General features: G+C 43.1%; 1 protein-coding gene across 1 annotated transcript in view; it reads left to right on the top strand.

Annotated features, from left to right (window-relative positions):
* The window catches only part of LOC133359846 (deleted in malignant brain tumors 1 protein-like), a 72,787-nt gene that overhangs the window by 44,226 nt on the left and 13,332 nt on the right, over positions 1–15,229 (top strand). Inside the window, exons 3-6 of the mRNA XM_061578400.1 lie at positions 9,854–10,099; positions 10,590–10,904; positions 11,710–11,970; positions 13,048–13,314. Coding sequence (XP_061434384.1) covers positions 9,854–10,099; positions 10,590–10,904; positions 11,710–11,970; positions 13,048–13,314 — 1,089 coding nt within the window. The remainder of the gene's footprint in view (positions 1–9,853; positions 10,100–10,589; positions 10,905–11,709; positions 11,971–13,047; positions 13,315–15,229) is intronic.

Raw genomic sequence — 15,229 nt, 5'->3', positions numbered from 1 at the left:
AATATTCTTAAAGCTCCTTGCTACGAGGGTGAGTGATGTCAGCTAGGAAGCTGATTTTTTCTTACGGGGGGTGGGGGGGTGATGCAGTGGCATCGAATCAGTCACGTAGCAGCATAGCACTTGCTGCTGGCAGGGAAGTGGGATCTATAGCTTACAGCAGCCCTGACTGACAGTAGGTCAGGTGATAGATGAGAGAGGGATCTAGGGGAACGGTCATGGAAGAGGCACATCGAGAACCCACTAATAGGTTCCAAAAAGGGACGTGTCCGGGGGTGGAGCCAGGCCATGCTGACAGTATAAGAAGGGCCTCTGGAGGGGACCTCGTGGCTGTCGTTTGGAGTGGGATCCCGTCGTGCTGCTGGACTCTTCACTATTGTCTCCATCTTCACCATCTCTGTGTCGCCAGTCAGGCAGTCTACCAGCTGTCCTAACTGAGAACCATAGTTACTAGGTGTTAACTATCAGGCCGTGTTAATAAATAAAGTGCCTCCTACTCTTAGTGTATCCGAGTCGGTCACTAAACATGTTTGATAAAGTACAGTACTGTACAGTAATATATTAGCTAATCATCGGTAGCATCCAGGTTAGATAGAACATAATTTTTTTGGACTCGTTTTTTGAGTGGGTGATACAGTTACAGGCCCTCAAATACATGTTCGCGTGATGGAGGGGTGATTTGACTCCCACCCCATGCTTGTCGGGGAAAGTATGAGTCACAAGCGTCAGTATGAATAGGAGTCGGTTGTGTATGAAGGGGTCTGCATACTCTAAGCCTGCGTAGTCTGCGACCTTTATGTTGAACTCATTTCGCACCGTACATAGCCAACCGTGCTAATCAGAAGTGCAGGTGAAGGAGTGAGTCAACATAGAGACAGAGAAGAATATAGTGGGGCAGGCGAGAGAGACTTAACATTTAGGCACAGAGACAAATAAATAACCACAGAGAGAAACAGACAAGAAGATACAGAGACACACGCGAAAGAGACAAAGCAAGACAAAGACGAACGACGACAGAGGCAAACGTACACCTAGAAATACAACAAGAGAGGCACAGACAGATGCCTTCAGAGACAAGAAAAAATGTTAAACTATGACAGGTAAAGAGAGAAATTTACACAGTGGGACAGGCATCACCACAGCATATGTACCAGGCTAGATACACATTGATGTCACAAGAAGTGTTGAGGTTTCACTGGCAGAAGGCCAGGGGACAGACCCAGCAATTATGGGGGGTTTTATCTTGATTGGAAGCTTTCGTGACTGCAGGAATCAACACTCTTTGGTTCTTTCAGTAAAGTCATGTAGGTAGAAAAATAAAATAAAATATATCATGACGTACCGATCACAACACAAGCGATCGTCATCAGGCGAAACAGAACCCAGCAGTAGAACTGCTGAACTAGGAAGAGCACAGCGAGAGAGCTGCTACAACAAGGGGTTATATATTTTTGAGGGTGGTGTAGCCCAAGGGCAAGCAAGCGGGCTCTGAGCTGGATCGGAGACCCATCCCCGCACGCAAGCACATCAGTTGTGTTAATGGGGGAGATTAGGGAGAGAAATAAGCATGTCAAAGTAAATGAGCTTCCTTCGCTGCATGAGAGCACTGTCGCCGCACATGCGCACAGCAGTAGTATTAATGGGAAATTAGCACTATGTTAACGGGAGAGATTAGGGAGAGAGATTGGGGAGATTAGCAAGTTAATGTCAAGTTTATGTGTGGCACAAACTGTGGCCAGGCCTGCACTGTGAGAGGCAAGCGCGTCAACGCAAGAGAACCACGGCAATAGTGGCCATGCCATTGAGACACACAGCCCATAGAACAGTAAGAACCATCGATACATCGAGGCTATGGGAGCCATGTTAGTGAGACCCCAGCCTGTTAATGCAAAGGCATCCCATAGGGCAATGCAACTCGGCGAGTCGGAGAGTGCAGCCAAACGGCAGGAAAAATGGAAGCATCACAGCGAGTTATGACTTTACCTGGTTAATGTCATCCTCATAATGATTGCTCAGCGTATACCCATCTTTTCGAAATTGTTTTTGTGTTTATATATCTGGATGGCTTCATGGACAAACCTTTAATGGGAGCCCAAGGTTTGCAGAGTACCTTGGTCTCGGAAAAACAATATCGTGCGAGCCCACTGCGTTATAAGAGTGATCAGACACGGCAGAAGTATTGTTTCAGCCTTGTTTCAAATCTGCCTTGTGTTCGAGAACACGGTCCGAGACATGTCGTTTCGTTTCCCTAATGTAACTGCTGCCGAAGACACAACTTAGTTTATAGCAGTGGCGGCTCCTGCAAAATCTCTCAAGGGGGGCAAATGTCTGGATGATTGATAAGGATAAGGTCCACCCATGCAATGGATAAATTAACAGCTTAAGCATGTAAAGGCAACTTCACTTCTTTAATATTAATGAAAAATAAAGTGACTCTTACAATACATCTTGTTTGTTTATATACTCACTATTAAAACAAACCACTCAAGTTTATTTTATTAAAGATTCCACTAGGTGGCAATAAATTATATTGTTGGATGGAACGTGCTTACGTATGATGACGTTAGCACGTATGATGACGTAAGCACGTTAGTGCATGCCCTCCCGGAAGCCATAGAGAATGCATTGGAGCGCCCGCCGTTCGAAAAAAAACATCTTTGAATGTAAGTCTATGGGGCCACTCGGGGCGATTCTCAGCCGGAGTGAAATCGCCCAAAAAGAGGCGGTACTCCACAGAACGTGACATGACACTGATTGGACTATATCCAGAGGCACAGTGACGGCTAGCGTGACTCTGTGGTTGAATGACATTGGTGGTGCGTCGCCCAATCGCCCTAATGAAGATACCGCCCCTGGTTTATAGACACCAGCGTATTGCATGTCAGGAATATCATCCTTCACAGATGGGATCAAATCACATATTTTGTGTACTGTATTGAATCGGACTTGGATCTTGTGTTTGTTTAAGATTTTGGAAATATTTTTGGTAATACCTGCTATGTATGGCAAGGTGATGGTTTTGCTTGGGTCCTCAGATGGCTGTCTCCCAATGGTTGGGGATACAGCTTTGCGGATTGTGCGGTCTGAATATACATTCATCTTGAGGGCTTGGTGTACGTGCTGTAGTTCACTGGTTAGGTGGCGATGGTCAGAAAAGCAGCGGGCCCTATGGTGTAGTGCTTTTGTAGCGGCATTTTTGCGCGCAACATGTGTACTTACCTGCGTAGCAGTATTGTATGGGTCACGTACACTCACCTCTAGTGGCGCCCTCAGTGTTTAGGGGGCGCAGAACAGCCAAGGGGGCTGTTGAGTGACAGGTGTACGACCCACGACTACAATAACTATTGACCAGGGGTGAGGGGGCCAGAGCCCACTGAGGGAGGGGGCTGGGGAGGCCAACGGTCAGACCCAGACCTTCTCGAGAGAAGGCGGTTGGGAGAAAGGAGTATAAAAAGGGCAGCAGCTCTCCCAGCGTGAGTCAGTCCGCACTCATCTCAGCACCTGAAGACGTCGAGATAGCGCCCTGTGACTTCCGGCCCTTGTCAGGGCCAGGTCCGAGCGGCCCAGTGGCGGCACCCGTTACCATGGCAAGGTCCGGTGAGCATAGCCTCCCCTAGGTCCCTTTAGCGGAAGAATTCCCGATAGCAGAGTATAGTGTGATTAGAGAAACCATGTGAGCTGAGTTAAGTACTGCTGAGGTGGTCTTGCCCGTGAATGGAAGCAGGTCTCAGACAGAAATCGGGCTAGTTTGTAGGTAAGTGAGTTGGTGGATACGAAATGAAGGAGTGGAGTACCTTCTTTACGGATTTTTTAAAGGCCATAAATTCAGGGTGATCTAGCAGCCGAAGGTTTTAGGGAGAGCTGCTTGGTCGGTTCGATTAGAGAAGTCGAATTAGTGATGATATTGTTGTTTTTGTGGCCAGGCAGTTTGTAGGATCTTTGTTGATTTTTCAATAACTGCCATCATTAAGGTCCTGGATTTAGTTGTTGTAAGTGGTTTCATCCATGATGACAGTGGCATTGCCCTTGTCGGCTGAGAGGATGACATTGTCATCTCTCTTTTTCAATTGAGCAAGTTCAGAGCGCTCGTCCTGCTGATGTTACTAATGGGTTTCTTAGCGTTTTTGAGGATGGCGGCGATTTTGGATATTGCCACGTCTGGTGGGATGAGTCCCAAATCTTTGAGGGCTACGTCAACTTGGGCAATGATATCATCTACTGGGATGTGTATGGGGGTGAAAGCAAATTTCAGCCCTCTACCTAGTATCGATTTTAGGCTATCAGAGGTTGGGCTGTTACTCTGATAACAATCTTGTTCACATCTAACTTTTTTAATGTGTGGATCTAGTATCTTTTTTTGACAGGATGTTGAATTTAGCAATCAGATTAACTTTACATGTGGTTGACACTGTCGCGGCAGTCATGTTATCTACAATATCCCAATCAGATGCGGACATTTTATCTGTTAATGCTAAGTGTGATTGTAAGAGACATTTGTCTAAATTATCAAGTTCAAAACGTAGAAGTCTTATCCTCTCTGAGATTAGCTATAGGCTAGCTCTGAACCAGATCCGTTTAGCGTTAGGAGAAGTGACAGCAGCAGATGTGAGTGCAAATGCGATCGGTATTACCTTGTTGTCGCGGCATCTCTTGAGAAAGGTGAGCGACTCGATCAGGTGAGCCTTCTTGTCTCGCAGTCTGTTGAATGATCTAACAGATAAGTGGAAACCCTCCCCGTAGAGGTGGTTCGTGACTACAGGAATCTATACTCTTTGGTTATTTAGGTGAAGTCAGGCAGGTAGAAAAATTTAATAATAAAACATCCGATTTAAAGCTTTCGTGACTGCAGGGATTCATCTTCTTGGTTCTTTCGGTAAAGTCACGTAGAAAGGAAGTAATAAAATAATAAAAATAAAACATAATAAAATAAAATATTTTAATAATAAAAATAAAACATAATAAAATAAAATATTATTTTATTATGTTTTATTTTTATTATTTAAAATAAAACAATAAAATAAAATATTATTTTATTATGTTTTATTTTTATTATTTTATTACTTCCCTTCTACGTGACTTTACCGAAAGAACCAAGAAGATAAAAATAAAAAATCCATAAAGAAAGTACTCCACTCTGTCCTATCGTATCCCCCATCAACTCATCTACCTACACACTGGCCCAATTTTCTGTCTAAGACCCTGCTTCCATTCACGGGCAAGACCACCTCAGCAGTACTTAACTCAGCTCACTTGGTTTCTCTAATCAAGGACATTTCACTGTCCCCAGATGAGTTACTTGTCAGTCTCGATGTAGCCTCTCTGTTCACCAAGGTACCTGTACCTGACACCATAGCAATCATTGAAGACTTGGTCCAACATGGACTGAATCCTGATGTACCGACTTTGGTGAGTCAGTGCCTTACCGACACTTACTTCACCTGGAATGGTACATTCTACAAACTAAATGAAGGTACCCCTATGGGTTCTCCCTTATCACCAGTGGTAGCGAATATTTTCATAGAGAAATTTGAAACAGATGTCATCCTGACCTCCACCATACGTCCTTCCCTGTGGAAGAGATACGGAGATGACACGTTCGTCATCTGTCCATAGGGCCAGTCGGCACTGAATAAATGTTTTAACCACATTAATTCCATCCATCCATCCATCAAATTCACTATGGAAGTGGAAAATCATGGCAAGCTACCATTTTTGGATGTTTTGATCGAGAAGAGGCCTGATGGCTCGTTGGGACATTCTGGCTACAGGAAAGCCACTCACACGGATTCCTATCTAAAGCCTGATTCCCACCATCATCCGGCCCAGAAGAATCCCCTCCTCAAAACACTACACCATCTCCGACCAGCGCCACCTAGTCAGTTAACTGGAGCACGTACACCAAGCCCTCAAGATGAATGGATACTCAGACCGCACAATCCGCAAAGCTGTATCCCCAACCATGGGGAGACAACCATCATAAGACCCAATCAAAACCATCACCTTGCCATACATAGCAGGTGTTTCCAAATAGATTTCCAAATCTTAAAGAAACACAACATCCACGTCCAATTCAATACAGTACACAACATCCGTGATTTGATCCCATCTGTAAAGGATGTAATTCCTTACATGCAATATCCTGGTCTCTACAAACTAAGTTGCGTCTGCGCCAGCAGTTACATTGGGGTAATGAAACGACATGTCTCGGACCGTGTTCGCGAATACAAAGCAAATTTGAAACACAGCAAAACCAATACCTCTGCCGTGGCTGATCACTGTTATAACGTGGTGGGCTCGCACAATATTGTTTTTTTCCGAGACCAAGGTACTCTGCAAAACCTTCGGGCTACCATCAAAGATTTGTCCATAAAGCCATCCAGATTTACAGGGTGTTTTAAAATGATGGACCCAATTTCAAAGCATTATATTTCACGATGGCAACATGTTACAATTACAAAGTTACCAACGTTTTAATGAGTCATCAAGTTTTACGAACCATTTTATAAATGCTCTTTGTGCCCTCCACCTGCTGTACGGACAACATCGAGACAATAGTTGAATTCGTCTCAAACGCCTCTCAAAGTGTCTTCTTCCATTGAAGTCACGTCTGCCGTGATTCTGTTTTTGAGGTCATTCAGATTGGTCGCTAATGGTGGCACGAAAACAAGTTTTTTGTGCCACCATGCTCTTTGATAGTGGTGGATCAATGACAAAACGCCGTTGAAACGCACCCTGCACCACAATTACGGATTCAGTCTTGCTGAACTGCAGAACGCAAAACGCCTTGTGTTGCGGAGTCGCCATCGTGCAAATGACTGAGGCTAGGGGCTGTTTGTGCACTGGTACAGGCATTCTAGCGGTAATCATTTGAAACTCTATGCCCTGCCCTTTCGTGGGCGGGTTGTGGTTGCAGAGATATAGCGATTTCAAATTAGATCCATTCTTTTGAAACACCACGTATAAACACAGAAACAATTTCAACCGAGAATATTGGTATAAGCTGAGCAATCATTGGAATGACGACATTTACCAGGTAAAGTCATAACTCGATGTGATGCTTCCATCCTTCCCGCCTTTTGGCTGTTATCTCCGACTCTCTGAGTTGCATTGCCCTGTGGGATGCCTTTGCATTAAAGGGCTGGCGTCTCACTAACATGACCACCTCTGCTCCCTTAGCCTCGAAGTATCGATGGTTCTTACTGTTCTATGGGCTATGTGTCTCACTAGCATGGCCACTATTGCTGTGGTTCTCTTGCGTTGACACGCTTGCCTCTCACAGCGCAGTTCTGACCACAGCAAGTGCCACACAAAGACTTGACATTAACTTGCTAATCTCTCCAATCTCTCTCCCTAATCTCTCCCATTAACATAGTGCTAATTTCCAATTAATACTACTGCTGTGCGCATGTGCGGCAACAGTGCTCTCATGCAGTGATGGAAGCTCATTTACTTTAATATGCTAATCTCTCGCCCTAATCTCCCGCATTAACCCAACTGATGTGCTGGCGTGCGGGGATGGGGCTCTCTTCCAGCTCGGACCCCGCTTGCTTGCCTTTGGGCTACACCCCTCTCAAACATATATAACCCCTTATTGTAGCAGCTCTCTTGCTGTGTTCTTCCAAGTTCAGCAGTTCTACTGCTGGGTTCTGTTCGACTGATGACGATCGCTTGTGTTGCAATCGAAACGTCGTGATATATTATTTTTATTAAACATTTATACCTACGTGACATTACCGAAAGAACCAAAGAGTATGGGAGGTTTTGCTTGAGGATGTATGCATGTTGAACTTCTTTGCAGATGCACAACCTGTGACCCCCCCCCCCCCCCCACTGCCAACTTGCTGTTATTTAACCATCTGGTGCTTCACTCATTGTGAGTATTGCTCCTCTGCCTTCCGTTGTTTTTGGAGAGCGACTGTCTACAATTCCCCAGGAGTATTCTTTATGAGATTCTTCCACAGAGGCCGATTTTGACAACCCTCCACTCCCTGCACAACTGCCCCTTCACTCATGGAGAGAGTTCAGGGGTAGAGTACAGTCTGTTCTCCTATAACGTGTGCTGTTTTCATAACGCGAATTGTAAATAACTTGGATATAAATTGGATATGCAGTGAGGGAAAAAACTATTTGATCCCCTGCTGATTTTGTACGTTTGCCCACTGACAAAGAAATGATCAGTCTATAATTTTAATGGTAGGTTTATTTGAACAGTGAGAGACAGAATAACAACAAAAAAGTAAAAAAAACGCATGTCAAAATGTTATGAATTGATTTGCATTTTAATGAGGGAAATAAGTATTTGACCCCCTCTCAATCAGAAAGATTTCTGGCTCCCAGGTGTCTTTTATACAGGTAACGAGCTGAGATTAGGAGCACACTCTTAAAGGGAGTGCTCCTAATCTCAGCTTGTTACCTGTATAAAAGACACCTGTAAATAAAAACAATCAATCAATTAGATTCCAAACTCTCCACCATGGCCAAGACGAAAGAGCTCTCCAAGGATGTCAGGGACAAGATTGTAGACCTACACAAGGCTGGAATGGGCTACAAGACCATCGCCAAGCAGCTTGGTGAGAAGGTGACAACAGTTAGTGCGAAATGGAAGAAACACAAAAGAACTGTCAATCTCCCTCGGCCTGGGGCTCCATGCAAGATCTCACCTCGTGGAGTTGCAATGATCATGAGAACGGTGAGGAATCAGCCCAGAACTACACGGGAGGATCTTGTCAATGATCTCAAGGCAGCTGGGACCATAGTCACCAAGAAAACAGTTGGTACCACACTACGCCGTGAAAGATTGAAATCCTGCAGCGCCCGCAAGGTCCACATGCTCAAGAAAGCACATATACATGCCCGTCTGAAATTTGCCAATGAACATCTGAATGATTCAGAGGACAACTGAGTGAAAGTGTTTTTTTCTCAGATGAGACCAAAATGGAGCTCTTTGGCATCAACTCAACTCGCCGTATTTGGAGAAGGAGGAATGCTGCCTATGACCCCAAGAACACCATCCCCACCGTCAAACATGGAGGTGGAAACATTATGCTTTGGGGGTGTTTTTCTGCTAAGGGGACAGGACAACTTCACCGCATCAGAGGGACGATGGACGGGGCCATGTACCATCAAATGTTGGGTGAGAACCTCCTTCCCTCAGCCAGGGCATTGAAAATGGGTCGTGGATGGGTATTCCAGCATGACAATGACCCAAAACACACGGCCAAGGCAACAAAGGAGTGGCTCAAGAAGAAGCACATTAAGGTCCTGGAGTGGCCTAGCCAGTCTCCAGACCTTAATCCCATGGAAAATCTGTGGAGGGAGCTGAAAGTTCGAGTTGCCAAACGTCAGCCTCGAAACCTTAATGACTTGGAGAAGATCTGCAAAGAGGAGTGGGACAAAATCCCTCCTGAGATGTGTGCAAACCTGGTGGCCAACTACAAGAAACGTCTGACCTCTGTGATTGCCAACAAGGGTTTTGCCACCAAGTACTAAGTCATGGTTTGCAGAGGGGTCAAATACTTATTTCCCTCATTAAAATGCAAATAAATTCATAACATTTTTGACATGCGTTTTTCTGGATTTTTTTGTTGTTATTCTGTCTCTCACTATTCAAATAAACATACCATTGAAATTATAGACTGATCATTTCTTTGTCAGTGGGCAAACGTACAAAATCAGCAGGGGATCAAATACTTGTTTCCCTCACTGTAACTCGATCAAGTGGCGAGGTATAGTAAAACCCTCAAGTCCTGTACAGCGTGCAAAGGATTTCATGCAGCAGAGGGTTGACAAAGGGATGCACGTTATACGAACGTTGTACATTAAAGACACGTGTACATTGATTACATTTTACTTGAAGGATTGCAGGTCAGCGAGACGAGTGACTCAAGCATTACAATCACATGGACGAACATCAGCTACGTTGACAACTACACCTTCGAATTGTACGACAACTTTCAAAACGCATCCTCAAACTTCAGCACAGATGGGAGTGCCTACAACTTCACATTCACGGAGCTGGTTGCGGGCAGGTCGTACACAATCCACGTCACACTTGGGTGCGTCGGCTTCAGCAACTATTATGGCGAAGTGAACGCCTTTACAAGTGAGTGAACTGCGGCTTGATGGAAACACGATTCAGAGTTTGTAATTATTTTTGTTATTACCCCCATCCCGCCCCCCCCCAATTTTGAGTACGTTGCACTGATAATTACAACCAGAATGCAATTTGTACTCGAATTGTAAATGTTGTAGGTTTATTCTCCACCACACAACCGGTATGCTGAACAAAGTAAGTTATTGGCATATTTTATTTACGTCACAAACCCTTACTAATTTGCTGACGGATAGTGGTGGGTAAACGACACATTTATTTTTTGCGCGATCTAACCCAAAAAACGGTGTTATGAGTAACAATAGTCCCACAAAACTACTATTACTTCGTGTTAGAAGTGCTTTATTCACTACATTCACTAAAAACATTGTAAAAAAAAAACAATCAATTATTGAACAGAATTGTGACCATTTATAACATTGCATGGTAGGCGAATAGTTACATGTAGGTCTCCATTTGTGTGTGTGTGTGTTTAAATTAGATATGTCAATTCGGCTGGCTGGGAATGCCACCGCATGTCAGGGCCGGGTGGAGGTGTTCTACAATGGCGAGTGGGGCACGGTGTGTGACTACTACTGGAGCCCACAGAATGCCAAGGTCGTGTGTCGTCAGCTGGGTTGTGGGCTCACTGCCTTTGCCGTGTCATATGCTTACTTTGGATTGGGCAGTGGCCCTAACTGGCTTGACCCTTTTCAGTGCTCTGGTTACGAGACTCAGCTTTCCAACTGTTGGATTTTTTTCTGGGCGAGTGATTACTGCAGCCACGATGAAGATGCCTCAGTCATCTGCTTGCAAGGTTACTTAAACGAGTGTGTGTTGGTCAATATGTCTCTGTGCCCGGTTGTCTTGTTATTGCATACCCAATAAAATTTTGTTCATTGCTAGCAATAAATGTATTATTTATCCACTTAAGATCAATAACATGTGTTTCATGTATTATTTCAAAAGTTTATCCTCAAACTGATATTTGAAGGTTTTACATTGGATTCAACAACAAATTTCCATTTAATAATCAACTTCATTGAGCTTCTGAAAAAGATCTACAGTACATAGCTCAGTGGGTCTTACCTGCTAAAAATAATAAATGTTAAAATAATTAAGTATTAATAGAATAGATGAAACGAACTTCAATAGGCAGAAAATGTATGCAGGCCAGAATAAAATAATAACTTACAAGCGAAATGCGTCTAACAGCAACACGTAACTGGAATCTCAGCATCATATGCGTGTTCCGATGACATTCCCAATGATATTTGTGAAATGTTAATTCTTCTTCCTAAAAAATACAATATAAACATCAAATATTCCTTAAATACAATATTCTCAAGTTTTTTTTTTATTTACAGGTGAATAGTATATCCATTAAACAATTAATATTTAACTCCAGGTACTCATAAGAATTGTTAATTTAATATTACAAATGAAACAATTTAATGACACATTCCTTTCAAAATTATTAGATTGACATACTTTCATAAAGGGTGGTCACTACATCCACATTTAGAAATGTTTTCAATTCGTCTGTCTATTAATAATTTGAACATTTTCTCCCAAAGTAAGTGAAATACTATCTTGATAAATGTTACCCATGCTTGATGCAGTGCCAAGTTTCAACGTTTTAACCATCACCAACAAGACTACCACGACCATGACAGTCTCAGGGACGAATTATCTCCCGGACTCGTTCTCCTTCTGGGTCTACTTGCGAGAGACTGCGAGTGGAAAGTTTGTTACAACATTGCCGATTAACTCAACCACGGGAACATTTACTGGCCTGGTTCCTGGAAGGAACTACTCCGTGTCTGTGGAGGCTTCCAATACAACCTTTTCATATGAGTCAGATGTGGTCACGGACAGAACTTGTAAGTACCAATATGGTCAATTGTTCGTACTATATTAAAATAGACAGAAATGTGTGTATGCTACTATATTTCACTATATATAAAAACGCATTTGTATCTTACATATTGTATTATTTAATTTGGTATTGGAACGTTTTACCAGCATGTGATGCTGCCATTGTCCTGCATGTAAAATAGACACATGCACGATTCACATGTTTATCATGGTTGGCTACGTACTGTGCCAACGAAGTTCTACATACATACACACATGCAATAGTGATGGGCTCGAGACTCGTCACCCGACCTCCGTTACTCGGATACAACAAACCTCCTTATCAATGTCTGCGGTATAAAGCCCAGCCCATCAATTGAAACAGCGCTGTGGGGCCTGAAACTATACGGCGATTTTAAGTTTTAGTCCGTATTACTGTAAATCCTTGACATTATGGCTGGGTAGGCCACTGGCAAACTGCAGGGCTCATGGGCCTTCTTCATGAAAACTCTGGCACAGTTATCTTTTAGCCCTCGTGTGATCAGAACACAAGCACGAGGATAAGGAGTGAGTTCGGAGTCGGGCGGATCCCACTCACGTGAAGCTTGTTGTGGGGTGTGCATGCAGGGAGGTTGGTATTGCCCTCCTACCCCCCTCTGGGGATTCAGTCACCGCCCTGCGGGACTTTTGTTATGACAACTCCACTTGGTATGTGGAGGCTCCCCCAACTTTTATCCCGGATCCTTGTTCTCCCCTTAACCATATAATAATAACCGACGCTACCTCTCGTAGTCCGCATGTGTGTGGGCTAGTGAAACCTATCTACTCCCCATCTATTGACCCAGGGGTATTGAGGGTCTCAGTCCACGTAATTTTTGTACCTCCCCCCCCTTGTTATGGTCCGTGCCTTATACTGGACTCTTGTTTTGTTGCAAATAAAACATTTTTCTCATCAATACATAGTTAGACTAAAAAAAGAGGGCATATACAAAATATGTGGTGATTGTGGTAACTTATGTGTTATATGCCACTTTAGTGGCTTAAGTTAATGACATAATTATCCCCTTCACTTCGACTTTTTATCATTTTATTTAACATTGCAGTGCCTCCACGAGTCAATGTCTACGTCATCGTCAACAACTCTACAGCCATGACGGTCTCATGGGTGGCTCCTATTTCAGATGTTGACTACTACATAGTCTACTTAAATGAAACTAACAACGCATCAGTAGCATATGACTTAAATGTTTCCTCCAATGTTACAATGCAGCGCTTTATTGGTTTGGTTCCTGGTAGAAGTTACCAGACATCTGTAACAGCGTACAGTGGCATCAACTCCCAATCATCAGCCATCGTTACTAAAAGGAGCTGTGAGTATTTCCATGATTATACATTTATTGTTATTTGCGTTATAAAAATGTGTGCAGCCATGTTGAGAGAATTGTAATTTCGATTGTAGGTTTAAATTTCATAAGAATTTTGTCCAAATATTTACTTATTTAATCACTTGTTCACGAACAACATAGGATATATTTACTCAGTGTTTATACAGAAATGAATACCTCAATCATTGAATGATCCATTTGTTGAGGCTTCCAATGCGTCCTTCCAAACTTGGTCAGATATGGTTATGGACAGTTCTTCTAAGTAGCGATGTATTCAACTGTTCAAACTATATTAATATATTCTAGATTTGAAGCTTTCGTGACTGCAAGTATTCATATTCTTAGGTTTTTTCGGTAAAGTTACGTAGGTAAAACATTAAAATTAATAAAAGTAAAATAAAATAAAAATCACGACGTTTCGGAGGCAACACAAGCTTCCGTCTTCAGGTGGAACCGTCACAACCACGACAGCTGTATCAAGTAAATGAGAGATTAAAAGAGCTACCACTCCGTATATATAATGGTTGGAGAGGGGAAGGGCCAATTAAGGCACACTTTTTATTAATATGGTAAGGTGAGGCTTAAGACTAAGAATAGACTGTATAACAAAGGCTGAGCCTTTACATAACAAAGGCTGAGCCTTTGTTATGGAGAGGTACGGTTTGTGACTAAGCCTGGCCTACATGTTTAGTTGTTTTATTTTTTCACACTATTGTTATGTAGGCCAGGCTTAGTCACAAACCGTACCTCTCCATAACAAAGGCTCAGCCTTTGTTATGCAGTCTATTCTTAGTCTTAAGCCTCACCTTACCATATTAATAAAAAGTGTGCCTTGGCCCTTCCCCTCTCCAACCATTATATATACGGAGTGGTAGCTCTTGTAATCTCTCATTTACTTGATACAGCTGTCGTGGCTGTGACGGTTCCACCTGAAGACGGAAGCTTGTGTTGCCTCCGAAACGTCGTGATTTTTATTTTTATTTTATTTTACTTTTATTAATTTTAATGTTTTACCTACGTGACTTTACCGAAAAAACCCAAGAATATATTAATATAGACATTAATCTGTGTATGCTACTATATATAACTGCATTGTGTATCTTACATATTATATTACTTAATTTGGTATTGAAAGCGTTTCACCATGCAATGCTACCATTTTTCCTGTATTTAAAATAGACAAATGCACGATTCACACGTTGGTTACGTTCACGTGGGCTCTTGTTTTGTTGCAAATAAAACACGGATTTTTCTCATCAATATATATTTGGACAAAAAAAAGGGCATATAGAAACTATATGGTGATCGTTCGATCTAATGTGTTACATGCCAATTTTGTGGCTTAATTTGATGACATAACAATTTATTTTGGGTTAGATTGTGTAAAAATAATTGTCCCGTTAAACCCGCCACCACCCGACACAGCCAGTTAGTAAGGTTTGGCACGTAAACAGAAAATGCCAATTCGTTACTAGTGTAGTGGGTTCCACGGAGGCACAGACTTTAACTTGGAGGCAACACGTTTATTGTAACACCCCAACAGGGTACCTGCATAAACATACAGGATAACGATGTAGGTGGTGACAACCACGAAAAACGTAGACCACAACGGGGTAACTAGACTACAACGGGGTAACTACATAACTGGGTCAGTCAGTACAACACTGCCTGACCCACGAAGATGAGCGTGAAGAGAGAAGACTGAAGAGACATAGCACGGCAGGTTGATTCCAGAAGACAGCCCCCATCGACTCTTGGGACCTACCTTTTATGGGTCTAAGCATGGCCTGGCTCCGCCCACGGCCATGCCACCTTCTGGATCCTACCAGAAGGTTCTAGGCCATATATCACGTGTCCCGCTCGCCCCCCTCGGGCCCCCCTCGCTACCCTGTCTTGGTCA

The sequence above is a fragment of the Lethenteron reissneri genome, chromosome 66 (genome assembly GCF_015708825.2).
Source record: "Lethenteron reissneri isolate LAM-NWPU_2019-01 chromosome 66, ASM1570882v1, whole genome shotgun sequence".
Taxonomy (NCBI): Eukaryota; Metazoa; Chordata; class Hyperoartia; order Petromyzontiformes; family Petromyzontidae; genus Lethenteron; species Lethenteron reissneri.
The sequence above is the reverse complement of the archived record's forward strand: the minus strand, read 5'-3'. Positions and strand labels throughout refer to the sequence as shown.